Source organism: Procambarus clarkii, chromosome 65, assembly GCF_040958095.1.
Source record: "Procambarus clarkii isolate CNS0578487 chromosome 65, FALCON_Pclarkii_2.0, whole genome shotgun sequence".
Taxonomy (NCBI): Eukaryota; Metazoa; Arthropoda; class Malacostraca; order Decapoda; family Cambaridae; genus Procambarus; species Procambarus clarkii.
In genome coordinates this window covers 9,600,342-9,614,689 of record NC_091214.1, presented here as the reverse complement: position 1 = coordinate 9,614,689, position 14,348 = coordinate 9,600,342, and the positions used below count along the sequence as shown (strand labels likewise).

The 14,348-nt window shown below is 43.4% G+C and overlaps 1 protein-coding gene across 1 annotated transcript in view; it reads right to left on the bottom strand.

The window, feature by feature from the left end:
* Window positions 1-14,348, bottom strand: part of LOC123770981 (conserved oligomeric Golgi complex subunit 4) — a 333,387-nt gene that overhangs the window by 242,243 nt on the left and 76,796 nt on the right. Inside the window, exon 4 of the mRNA XM_045763150.2 lies at window positions 12,149-12,235. Coding sequence (XP_045619106.1) covers window positions 12,149-12,235 — 87 coding nt within the window. The remainder of the gene's footprint in view (window positions 1-12,148; window positions 12,236-14,348) is intronic.

The following is a 14,348-nucleotide window of genomic DNA, read 5'->3' as shown; positions in this document are numbered from 1 at the left end:
CAAAGAGCGGCCGAGAAACCGAGCAGTAAAACGGACACACAGAGGCAGACCCCAAGGAACTTGTGGAGGGTAACCCCAAGCTCCAAGGGCAGTACTTACTGGGCACCTAGGGAAGGGAACCCCAGGCGCATGCAACCCGAGTACTGAGGAATAACTCCTGGCTTTCGCACCCCTTGAGAACAGCAGCCACACGCAAGGCACAGTGCCGCAAAAAGACCGGAGCCAGAGCACACAACCGAGCCGATAGCATCAACCTCAAGAACTGGGGTGTGGATCGCCAGTGCGGTAGGTCTAGGGCTCCTCCTTCCCCCCTCCCGGGGAGGGGGGCTGCGCAGACAGCGGCGCGACGACGAATGATGTCATACTAGTTTGCTCATTTTTGTTTGGGGAGTTCTATCCACTCGTTTGGCTTTTGGTTGCAATTTTCACCAGAATTGGGGTTTGTTTTGTGACGCCTACCTTTCTGGGTGCCTAACCCAGTCGATGGCAGACATAGAATGCTTCCAACCACATGGAGGTTTCTATAGGCCATTGCTCTTCCCCCTTGCCTCTCTGAGGGGGCCAGGTTCTGGCTCGTGGTCCCCGGTAGGCCCATAAGAACTCCATACACATGACTGATGCCAAAGTCTGACATTAGCATAACAGCCTGGTAAGCTCTGGGGAGCCGTAGGGGCTCCCCCCAGAAAAACCATCAGAGAAGCCAGTGACACAGCAGCCGACAAAAGGCTTATGGAATCCAAACACATCGATCACGAGAGCAGCGGAAGGGACGTCCCCAAAGAACCAGAACATCCGCCAAACAGCGACCAAAACCCCCACGTCTGGGTCCCTACACAAAGCGGGGCAGCCTCGGGGCGTCCGGGGAAGCGACAAACCTGAGCGCGTTGCAACAACCTACTCCGCAACGCACGAGCTGCCTGCACCCACGGGAATATATGATTTGCGTATTTAAAATAGTTAAAATAGTCCTACACATACATAGAGCTCACATCTGCTTCCTCAGACCACCAGTAACCATCCCCTATCTTGAAAAAAAATCCCGAGCCCCTCACTTTCCTTCTAGGGCCTTTGTAAGAAAATGATGACCATTGCTTGGCAACATCACCATCCAGTATCTGAATGTTTAGGGCAGCCACAGATGAGACACTAAACTTTTAGTAACAGCAAATGAGTGATTACCATGTATATATTTGAGGCAAAATGTGTGCTATATGCAATTTTAAGATTTAGGCTTAAAATATATTTATACATGTATTATTATGAATAAGTATGTGGGGTGTCTTTATATCTTTACTTGTATATCCATACATACTTATATTTTCAAAGTTTTACATAATAGAGAGTAACTTTGACACACAAATACAACCTTTTAGCATGAAAAGACTAAATTAGTAAAGTGAGTGCAGTCAATAAAAGGTGGCCACACACAGTCAGAAGACAACGCCACCACCACCCTCCCTCCCACAGCATTACTCCTCCCTCCATGGCGCACAGCGCTAAATATCACCACAATTCTGCTATTATCAGAACCCTGGTCAGTTTTATCACAGTCAAGGGTCTTCTGTAATAATATCATCGCTACATAATAGCATGAACAAGTATATTATGGCATTTTTAGGTGATGCTGTGGTCACAAGCTGAACAGCAGTGCTGTTAGCTCATGCTGCGTGCATCAGGCTTGGTTGCTCACTCAATACTGAGGCCCCTAACACCCGGGAGTTTGGCCCACGATTTTTATTTAAAATGGTGTCTGTTGACAAGAGCCCTGATGAAGGTGTGGTGAACCCTGTGTATCCACAGGCCGTTTAAATCTTGCGTAGTACTCTTAAGCATCATATGATGAGATGCGCAATTTTCTGCAAGTCGGTCAAAGCATCATATGATGTGATGCGCAATTTAAGGGTTAATCGAGCATTTGTATGTTTCACTTAACATTTACAGTGTGTCCTCACTTGAACAAACTATATGGGGCAAGGCCGATTCGTTCCATCCGTCCGGCCCCAAAAAAAACCCTCTGACCCCCCCCCCCCAAAAAAAAAAAAAATTTTTTTTTTTTTTTTAACCTTAATTTATGTAATCTTTCTAAATCTAAAATCTAGTTTATAAATCTAGCAATAAATTGTTTCTGTGTTTTACTGTACTTACCTTAACAGTTGAGTTGTGTAGTGCAGACTTTTAGCCTCAATACCCTGAGAGTGCCAGATATGATATGAATATAAATTCATTAAGGAACAGTAACTTTTCTAACAAATGTACATTATACACTACAGTCTGTACATAAAGTACAAACCACTAGAATCACACTACAGTACTGTACTTAAGTAAATGTATACTGTACTGTATCACTTAAACTACACTTTTTACACTTTGTACATTTATGTCATTAGAACTGTGTTGTACAGCTCAATTGGCACTCCCAGGTAAGTTATGGCTAGTGCTGGGTGCTGGTCCAGTTGCCTGGGCATCCTCATGTAAGTCCTTGCTGGTGCTAGGTGCTGGTCCAGTATCCTGGGCATCCTCAGGCGAGTCCATGCTAGTGCTAGGTGCTGGTACAGTATCCTGGGCATCCTCAGGTGAGTCCATGCTAGTGCTAGGTGCTGGTCCAGTATCCTGGGCATCCTCAGTTGAGTCCATGCTAGTGCTAGGTGCTGGTACAGTATCCTGGGCATCCTCAGGTAATTACCTAAGTGTAATTACCTAAGTGTAGTTACAGGATGAGAGCTACGCTCGTGGTGTCCCGTCTTCCCAGCACTCTTTGTCATATAACGCTTTGAAACTACTGACGGTCTTGGCCTCCACCACCTTCTCACTTAACTTGTTCCAACCGTCTACCACTCTATTTGCGAAGGTGAATTTTCTTATATTTCTTCGGCATCTGTGTTTAGCTAGTTTAAATCTATGACCTCTTGTTCTTGAAATTCCAGGTCTCAGGAAGTCTTCCCTGTCGATTTTATCAATTCCTGTAACTATTTTGTATGTAGTGATCATATCACCTCTTTTTCTTCTGTCTTCTAGTTTTGGCATATTTAATGCTTCTAACCTCTCCTCGTAGCTCTTGCCCTTCAGTTCTGGGAGCCACTTAGTAGCATGTCTTTGCACCTTTTCCAGTTTGTTGATGTGCTTCTTAAGATATGGGCACCACACAACAGCTGCATATTCTAGCTTTGGCCTAACAAAAGTCATGAACAATTTCTTTAGTATATCGCCATCCATGTATTTAAATGCAATTCTGAAGTTGGAAAGCATAGCATAGGCTCCTTGCACAATATTCTTTATGTGGTCCTCAGGTGATAGTTTTCTATCTAGAACCACTCCTAGATCTCTTTCTTTATCAGAATTCTTTAAAGATTTCTCACATAATATATAGGTTGTGTGGGGTCTATGTTCTCCTATTCCACATTCCATAACATGACATTTATTAACATTAAATTCCATTTGCCAAGTGGTGCTCCATATACTTATTTTGTCCAGGTCTTCTTGAAGGGCATGACAGTCATCTAAATTTCTTATCCTTCCTATTATCTTAGCATCATCAGCAAACATGTTCATATAATTCTGTATACCAACTGGTAGATCATTTATGTACACAATAAACATCACTGGTGCAAGAACTGAACCCTGTGGTACTCCACTTGTGACATTTCTCCATTCTGATACATTGCCTCTGATTACTGCCCTCATTTTTCTATCAGTCAGAAAATTTTTCATCCATGATAGAAGCTTACCTGTCACCCCTCCAATATTTTCCAGTTTCCAGAACAACCTCTTATGTGGAACTCTGTCGAAAGCCTTTTTTAGGTCCAGATAGATGCAGTCAACCCAACCATCTCTTTCCTGTAATATCTCTGTGGCTCGATCATAGAAACTGAGTAAATTCGATACACAGGATCTTCCAGATCGAAAACCATACTGTCTGTCTGATATTATATCATTTCTCTCTAGGTGTTCTACCCATTTAGTTTTGATTAGTTTTTCCAATACTTTCACTATTACACTTGTCAATGATACAGGTCTATAATTGAGGGGGTCTTCCCTGCTGCCACTTTTGTAGATTGGAACTATGTTAGCCTGTTTCCACCCGTCTGCTACGATTCCTGTACACAGGGATGCCTGAAAGATCAGGTGAAGTGGAATGCTGAGCTCAGATGCACATTCTCTCAGAACCCATGGTGAAACGCCATCTGGGCCAGCTGCTTTGTTCTTACCGAGCTCCTTGAGCATTTTTTCCACTTCGTCTCTAGACACCTCTATGTGTTCTATGTTGTTCTCTGGAATTCTTATTGTATCTGGTTCCCTAAAGATTTCATTTTGTACAAACACACTTTGGAACTTTTCGTTTAGTGTTTCACACATTTCCTTTTCATCTTCCGTGAATCTATTTCCCATTTTCAACCTCTGAATATTATCCTTTACCTGCAATTTGTTGTTTATGAATTTATAGAATAGACCTGGTTCTGTTTTACATTTGTCCGCAATCCCTTTTTCAAAATTTCTTTCTGCCTCTCTCCTCACTGCCGTGTAGTTGTTTCTCGCATCTTTGTATCGCTGGTATGTTTGGGGGTTCGGCCTCTTCCTGTATTGATTCCATTTTTGTGTCTTTCGGTCTCTAGCCCTCTCGCAATTTCTATTGAACCAATCCTGTTTCCTAGTTCTGCATCTCTGTTTTGGTATAAATTTTTTTGTGCCTTTATCATATATTTCACAAAACTTGCCATACATCTCATTCACTTCCTTGCCTAGCATCAAGTCTGTCCAATTATACTCACTAAAAAAATTTCTAAGGTCACCATAATGTCCTCTCCTGAAGTCTGGTTTTTCAACTGCTTCAACCTCCTTATTTTCTTCCAGCTTATAATGCATTGCATACTTTATTCCCAAAAAGACATGGTCACTTTTACCCAAGGGAGGAAGGTACTGAATGTCAAATATCTCTTCCTCCTTCCTGGTAAATATCAAATCTAGCATGGAGGGAACGTCCCCTTCCCTCATCCTCGTAGCTTGTTTAACATGTTGATACAAGAATGTTTCCAGGATGAGGTCTACAAATTTACAGGTCCAAAAATCTTCTGTTTTAGCTTCATATGCTTCCCAGTCTATGGATTTCAAGTTGAAGTCACCGACTATCAACAGTCGTGATCTATCGTTATCCGCTCTCGCTATAATCTCTCTCATTATTGTTATAAGACCTTCACGTTTACTATCTAGCTCCTCCTTTGACCATGTGCTGCTTGGCGGTGGACTATATGCATTTATCATCATTAGTTTATCATCCTCATAGCAGATCTCTAGTGCTATTATGTCAACTTCTTGTGGATTGGCAGTCATTATTTCCTTCACCTTTAGGTGTTCTTTTACCAGCACAGCAACGCCACCGCCTTTCCTAATTTTTCTGTCCCGTCTCCAAATTGAGTAGCCCCTTGGGAATATGACCTCATTTAAAAGTGAGGTAAAGGTGAGTCCATGCTAGTGCTAGGTGCTGGTACAGTATCCTGGGCATCCTCAGGTGAGTCCTTGCTAGTGCTAGGTGCTGGTCCAGTTGCCTGGGCATCCTCAGGTGAGTCCTTGCTAGTGCTGGGTGCTGGTCCTGTAGGCCTACTGTTAAGCTGTACCAAAAACTTTTGAATCTTAGTTTGTTTCTTCATTATGAGCTCCTTCATTATAATATCTTTCAATCCCCTTAGGTGTAGATAATAATCTGCCACGTCTTCATCATCAGTTACAGCAACCATATCAAGCAGCTGATTAAGGTTTTGCAATGATGCAGCATATGGAATAGGTAACATGCTACAGGTATCTTCCTCCTCTTCCGCATCCTCATCAGCATTACCAGTAACACACTGGATAATCTCATCATCAGTTAATTCACCATAACCTGGATCATCAGCATCATTATCTAACCACTCAGTCACATCAGAAAGTTGCAAATCTTCCTCGCCAGCATCTCTTAATGTTTCAAAAATCGCATTATCAAAGCCCTCAAAATCATAGTCATCTTCGTCTTCATTCTCACCAGGTACCGGACTCAGAATTTTATTCCATGCGTTCTTTAATGTGGTGACCTTCAACTCGTTCCATTGTTTGGCCCAGATGTAAATAGCGTCTTTAATTGAATATTTCTTGAAGTTTTCTAGTGTTCTACTAGCTCTTGTATCCTTATTAAGCCTCTCGTCTTCCTGAGAGAGCAGAACTTCCATTATTTCTACATTCATAGCTCTCTTATAAAGCCGTTTGAGAGCATAGATAACCCCCTGATCCATGGGCTGTATTAAAGATGTAGTATTTGGTGGTAAAGCCATACATGTTATTTTACCATCAGGCGATGTTAATTTAGCAATGGGGTGAGCTGGGGCATTATCAACCAACAGCATTGCCTTTACATCAGCAGGACGAATGCCACGCTCATTGATCTGATGCTTTCTTACTTCTTTACAAAAGTGATTCTGGAACCAGTCTTCAAAAATAATCTGTGTGAACCAGGCATTTTTGGTGTTGTAGTAAACGACAGGTAATCTGTTCATGCAGTTTTTCAATGCTCTGGGGTTGGCAGATTTCCCAACAATTGCGCACTTTGTTCGGTGATTGCCATCTGCATTACCGCACAATAATGCTGAAATTCTTTCCTTGCTTACCTTGCGACCAGGAATACTCTCCTCAAGCCTAGAGGCCAAAGTGTTTCTTTGAAGGCATTTCCAGTTAAAGCCTATTTCATCTGCATTGTACACTTGAAACCAGCTTAGATTATTAGATACCATGTGCTGAGAAAGTTTATATTTAAATGCATTAACACTTCCTACATCTGCACTTAAGGCTTTGCCACAAATTTTCTTGTTAATGATGCCATGCCTCTCTTTAAATCGACATACCCATCCAGTGCTAGCCTTGAAATTGTCAATGTTTAACTTTTCAGCAAGTCTTTCAGCTGCATTTCTAATAGAATCAACTGAAACAGCAATTCCTTTCGCACGATGCTGTGTAAACCATTTGAATACAGCAGAGTCCAAATCCGTATATTTAGCAGGCTTCAATGTTTTCCTGTTGCCTATTGCACGAGTTTGACTTTGAGCAACGAATTTCCTAATATTATCCTTCTGCTTTTTTATATCACAAACTGTAGCTTTACCGATGTTGGATTCTTGGGCGAGACGGGTGACTGAGTATCCACGCTCTGCTTTCTCTATTAAATCAATTTTCTGATCAATTGACAAATATTTTCTCTTTTGTTTTAAATCTTGAACACCACGAATGCTGCTCTGAGACATCTTGACAGAGTATAAGAGTTCAAACGATAAAAATTGTTCAAAATTATCCTTCACGCACGAGCAACACGTTTTCACACTGGGAGGAGGGGAGACAAATGGTGCCAGCCACCTCACCAAGGCCTAACGTTTACACGACCTGTGCTTGTTTTATTGGCCTACTCAAAATTTAATCTAAATAGACTTACAAATTGTTTTCAAATAATATTGTGCTGTTAGAGGGAGGGAGGGAGAGATCCAGAAAACAAACCCCCCCTCCCCCCCCCCAATGGCTCAAGGAGCGACCTGCCGGCCACACAAAGCCAACTGTTATCTACACCCCAATTTTATTAAAAATTCAGTGAAAAGGAAATGTGTTGAAACTGTTTAAAATATGTACTGTATATATCACAATTTTCACCATTATTATTGTGCCAATATGACATTTTTCTAATGAAAAGGCTATTCTCAGTGTAGATAATGTGATAATTATTATTAAATTGACTCTTGGCACCTGACGACGAGAGAGGAGAGGAGTAGTGGCTGGTTTCTGGTGGTCAGGTGCAGGAAGGAGGGAGGGGGGGGTTGGGGTGCTGGAAAGGGAGCAAGGAGCCGCCAGTCACATGTGGTGCCTGCCTCTACAGCCTTTACTGACACCACTACTGTACCTGTACAGTATTACTCCAGCCTCCCTTGACAACTTCTACCACTGACAACACCTGCCCCCTAACAAAAACCCCTAACTACTGACACCATTTGCCTCCTGACAACAACTCTCTCACCAATGCCCTCCTGACACCATTTTATCACCATTTCAGCTGGTTGTCAGCTGCCTGGCTGACAACCTGCCTCCCATGAGAATACGTAACTTACACCACCTGCCCCCTAACAAAAAACCCTAACTAATGACACCACTTGCCTCCTGACAACAACTCTCTCACCAATACCCCCCTGACTCCATTTTATCACCATTTCTCCCTAGAAACAATGGGTAAGGATAATAAAACACTATACTGTACATGTATAACTGTTTACACTCTGGCGAATCATAGTTGATGACAGCCAGCTCCGATGCTCGGCCTCGGTGACCGCTTGGACGAACATTCCTCACTTAATCGAACATTTGTATGTTCCACTGAACATTTGGTACCGAATTCAATTTGTTCGGCTCTTCCGGGAATTCGATAGAGTGGGGTTCGTTAGACTGAGGAAGCACTGTAGTATCAAATTCAACTTGTTCAGATGTTCCGGGAATTTGCTAGAGCGGGGTTCATTAGAGTGAGGATGCACTGTATTTCTTATGGGAAAATTCGTTTCGATTTACGACCCGTCTCTGGGAACGGATTAAATTCGTAAGTCAAGGCCCCACTGTATATCACACATTAGTCCGATAGCGCCAGGGAGCCGTAGGGGCTCCCCACAAAAACAACTGCTTTAAAAACATCTTCTCAAAACGTAACTTGTTCGTTGATAGGGGACTGCCTTTATATGGTACTCCCCGGATATGAACCACCCAGAGAGCCAAACCCTGAGAAGCCAGCAGACAAATTTAAATTCGTGTGGGCAAGGACGAATGTTGTTAACACTGTTTGTAATAATAGTTTCACTTTTGCCTGTTCTGTGTATATTTTGGAATATATTAATATTTATTAATAAAATTTTTAAGATAATATTTTGTATTTAAGTATGTTTAACCCCTCAACTGCTCGGCTTCCAAATATGACACTGACACCCCCCCCCCCCCCACCCCAGTGCGCAGGAAATAAATTCCCTGGAAAAAATTATTTGTTGTTTTGAAAGTGACAAAAACCCTTCCCTGAGTATGGGTATAGTAATTGAAAGTCGAAATTGTACTAACTTTGGCTGCTATGGGGTCCGTAAGTTGGCGTGTGAAGTTGATACCTGATTGATATCTGGTTGATGGGGTTCTGGGAGTTCTTCTACTCCCCAAGCTCAGCCCAAGGCCAGGCTTGACTTGTGAGAGTTTGGTCCACCAGGCTGTTGCTTGGAGTGGCCCACAGGCCCTCATATCCACCACAGCCCAGTTGGTCCGGCACTCCTTGGAGGAAAGAATTAAGTTTCCTATTGAAGATGTCCACGGTTGTTCTGGCAATATTTCTTATGCTCGCTGGGAGGGAGTTGAACAACAGCGGACCTCTGATGTTTATACAGTGTTCTCTGATTGTGCCTATGGCACCCCTGCTCTTCACTGGTTCTATTCTGCATTTTCTTAAATATCGTTCACTCTGGTACGTTGTTATTTTACTGTGTAGAATTGGTACTTGACCCTCCAGTTTCTTCCACGTGTATATTATTTGATATCTCTCTCGTCTTTTTTCTAGTGAGTACATTTGGAGGGCTTTGAGACGATCCCAGTAATTTAGGTGCCTTATCGGGTCTATACGTGCCGTATACCTGGTTACCTGGTTGATGGGGTTCTGGGAGTTCTTCTACTCCCCAAGCCCGGCCCGAGGCCAGGCTTGACTTGTGAGAGTTTGGTCCACTAGGCTGTTGCTTGGAGTGGCCCACAGGCCCACATACCCACCACAGCCCGGTTGGTCCGGCACTCCTTGGAGGAATAAATCTAGTTTCCTCTTGAAAATGTCCACGGTTGTTCCGGCAATATTTCTTATGCTTGCTGGGTGTTCTCTGTAGTCCCTCTATTTCAGCAATCTCTCCTGCTCAAAAGGGGGAGGTGAGTACTGAGCAGTACTCAAGATGGGACAACACATGTGACTTGAAGAGTACAACCATTGTGATGGTTGTACTCTTTTTAATGATTAAGGGGAATGATTACTCTTGTAATCATTCCCCGTTTGCCCGTGGCATACACTACCGGGGCCAGTAGGGCGCCCGGGGCAGGATGCGCACGCTGCCGCGAATATATTTTTGTTCATTTTTTGTACACAGTTCCAAATACATTTTATTTGTTTTTACGTGCCAATCCTATGTATAATGAACATGTACACTATATTATGGCAGTAGAACATCCGTACTGTTCGAAGACACTCTGTTACGTGCATGACATGTGTACACATATCCAGCACATATTTCCAATGTATCATGCTAATTTATGTACATATATAATCTATTTACACACTGTACAGTATCACACACTATATACACACACCATAAACACACTCAGAACTCCATGAGTGTGAGCTGCCACACCCAGCCAGCCAGTCCTTCCTCACTCCTCCAACATTGTACTCGCCATCACCCCTCCTCCAACCATACTGTTATTGTTTTTATTACACTATTTACATATGTTATGTATACCTATCTATATGTTTTATTCAACAGAACTATGCAAGTAAGCCAGTATTGTGTTCAAACAGTATAGTGGCTACCATATAGTGGTTATCTTGAGATGATTTCGGGGCTTTTTTAGTGTCCCCGCGGCCCGGTCCTCGACCAGTGCATGAAAAATCACACAGCAGACGATGCTATGATTACGACGTCACCTCCCTCACCAAAATAGCCCCTCTCAACATACTCCTGTTGTCGTTTTTACACTATATACACACATTGTATATACTCATATACATACAGTATGTGTTCACCATAGCGAACCACTAAGCAAGTACTGTATGGTGAGCAAAACAAGAGTGGCTGCCACATACACAGTGAGGCTACCTCGATTCTCTCCCTCCCTCCCTCAACAAAATTCCTCCTCCCACAATACTACACCCAGTGCTAATTATCACCACAATCCTCATATTATCACAATCCTGGTCACTAATTCCTGTAAATGAATAATTGACCACAAGTTTATTTTGTAAAGGAACTTAAGAAGTCGTTTGAAGATTCCTAGATGGACGAAATAATGTTGTGGTGCTGTGGCTAGTGCCGAGAACATCGTGAACAGCATTGAATCACTGATATTTGAACATTGTACACAGTCATTATCACACTCTGAGGGCGCCTGACAGCTGGGTGGACAGCGCTTTGGATTCGTAGTGCTGAGGTTCCGGGTTCGATCCCCGGTGGAGGTGGAGACAAATGGGTAAAATGTTTTTGACGGTTGAGAGGCGGGACCAAAGAGCCAAAGCTCAACCCCCGCAAGCACAATTAGGTGAGTACAATGAGGTGAGTACTCAGCCTCTTCTGTAATACTGTCATGGCTAAATAATACAAGTTATATATATGTATTGACATTATTAGGCAATGCTGTGGTCACAAGCTGAACAGCAGTGCTGTGACCTCATGCTGCGTGTGCCGGCCTTGGTTGCTCACTCAGTACTGAGGCTCTCACACCCGGGAATGTGGACCATGATTTTTTTTAAAGATGGCGTCTGTTTACAAGAACCCTGAGGAAGCTGATTTGAACCCCATGTAGTCGCGAGAGTTTTGAATGGAAAACTAAAAATATAAATACCCGGAGGCGCCTTGCGCACCCCCGTCGAGGGCCTGCAGGCTCGTTGCACAGTTTAAGGGTTAAAAGTTTTCAAGTACTGCACAGATTCGGCGGATACTTTAACACAGCTGCTTTCCAACATCTGGGGAGGCAATAGCTTGGGTGCTCGATCCTCACTTAATGAAATATTTGTAAATGCCACTGAACAATTTATACTGAACGCAAAATTATTTTATCATTGATACATTACGCCACTGTGATTTTTTGTGATCTGAATCCAAACTGTTAGACTATCCATGAATTTGCTAAAACGCTGTTTGTTAGAGAGTGTTAGGACCCAGTGTATTATGAACAGTACTGTATCACATTCATGCCCATAAGGCTGAGTGTGTTCCTTGCAGCTCACCTATGCTGCCCAGTCAGCACTACTGTTGTGCCTAAATAATACAAGTACTGTACTACAAACACATGACCTCATTATACATGAAAAACTAGTTCAAAGAGTAGACAGGTCTATGAGAAGAAGAGTACTTATTAAATATTAAAAGATTCTCACCTTTACTAGCAGAATCCGTCGTGTGCAATAATAGAGTCTCGTCCATTGCTAAAAAGCGATGAATATGAGCTGCTGCTGTCTCATAATCTGGAAGTAGAGAAGACACTAACTGAGTACAGTATATCAATAGGGTCAAGTTACCAGAGCCAGTCAATGACCACTCATGACAAAAATACAGAGGAACCTCGGTACATACTCAAACAGCTCCCATCTCGAACAATTCAGCACTCGAATGCCATGTTCATGTTTGGTAGTCGATCATTTGTTTGGCACTCTAATGTAAAAACGCATCCCAGATCAGTCAGTTTCCCAGTAGCTGTCATTCAGTGCACACCACCACTAGATTTCTCTTAATGTTTCATGTAATTTCTTGGATATTTTTTATATTCTTAGTGTAAATAAGTCACTGTGGCACCTAAGAAAGTTAGTGATAAGAGCCAAGCAAAAAGAAAATTAGTATTAAAACCACAATTAAGCATGGTTTTAGTGAGAAAATGGCGTTTCATTACAGTCAACGCTGTTTTTTTATGAAGAGCCCCTACGACTTCCTGGAGCTACATAACCAAAGAGAAGGAAAGAGGAACTTATCAGGGAGGCAGATGCCATAAACATCTCAATGCGAAGTTGAGACAACTGGCTGCAACCTGCAACCCAAAGCAACACAGGGATGCCCAGTAGCAAGGACGTTAACCAAATAACGGGTTGCCAGGACCCTGTTCGACCTCCAAAATTCCCATGCCCGAATATCAGCCCAAGACATGTTGCCAAACACAGCAGCCAAAGCAGCAAATTTCCTAACGTCATGGGCATGAAGATAGACTGCAGGCTGGCTAGACTTAATAACCCTGTGGACGACATGGGAGACCCAAGCCCTGGAACAGGGAACGAAGGAAATTGGATCAACCCAAAACACATCCCCCAGCCACTGAAGCCAAAGCGTGCAGATAACAGTGGTGAGCTGCAACCGGACACAACACATGATGCACCCTGGCCTGACCAAGCAAGCATCAATGACCCGAGGATCCCTCTGGAAAGCAGCCATTTCATTCTTCACCAGAAAAGAAGGAGAAGGCTGTAAATGAACAAACCGACCACCAGGAGCAAAAGATCAGAAACCCCTGCACTAGAGGAGAGTAGGAAGCTCCCCGACCTGACCCCCAGAAGCCAATGCCAACAAAACCAAATGGGACGCCTACATCTGGGACTTGGAATAAAATCCTGAACTGAAAGAGCCACCACAAACTGAGGACAGGAAAGATAGGAAAGCACCCTGTACAAGGACCAGGACAGCTAAGGGGCGCAAGAACAGGTCAGATGTGAAACAAAGTATGAGAAAGTTTACAGAATGGGGCAGAGGAGATATCCACTCTGACCATAAGCTGAAGCGGCTCTGCCAGCGCCGCATGATACAAGGTGGCAGTATTAGGCATAAAATGACAGTCCTGAAAAAGTCAAGAAAGGACAATACAACTCGATCCGAAATAGAAGACAACCTTCGAAAAGACAGAAAATGTCAGAAATAATGCCAGGAAACTTCATACTGTACTGTCACCAAGACGAAGCTCTCAGGAGGAAGGAAGGAAGGAAGAAAGCCACCTGATCACCATAAAAATGGTGATAAACCCACGAAAAAATCACCCAAACACGAAGAGCAGAGGAGAATACCGAACCAGCCATGTAGGATTGGTTCAACCTGCTGGAAGAGGCAGAACCACGGGAAACCCCATGGGTTTGCACATCGAACAAGCAGTGCCTGAAACCAAGGCTGGGCTGGCCACCAAGGGGCCACTAGGATTACTCTTCCTGGGTAGGACTCCAACCGAGCCAGAACCCGAAGCAACAGCTGGACCGGGGAAAAGAGGTACAGGTGTTCATCCTCAACCAGTCTTGTCAAAAGGTGTCCACCACCACAGCTTCACAGTTGGTAAAGGGTGCCACATAGACCATGAGACGCAGAGACCCGCCGCCGCAAAGAGGTCCACATCCGGGAGTCCGTACATCAGGCAGAGCCAACAAAAGGAGCCGGCGTCGACCATCCATTCCGTGGACAGAGAAATGAGACAGGCCGTCTGCCAGGACATTAGACACTCCGCAGATATGAACCATCCAGTTTCTTCCACGTGTATATTATTTGATATCTCGTCTTTTTTCTAGTGAGTACATTTGGAGGGCTTTGAGATGATCCCAGTAATTTAGGTGC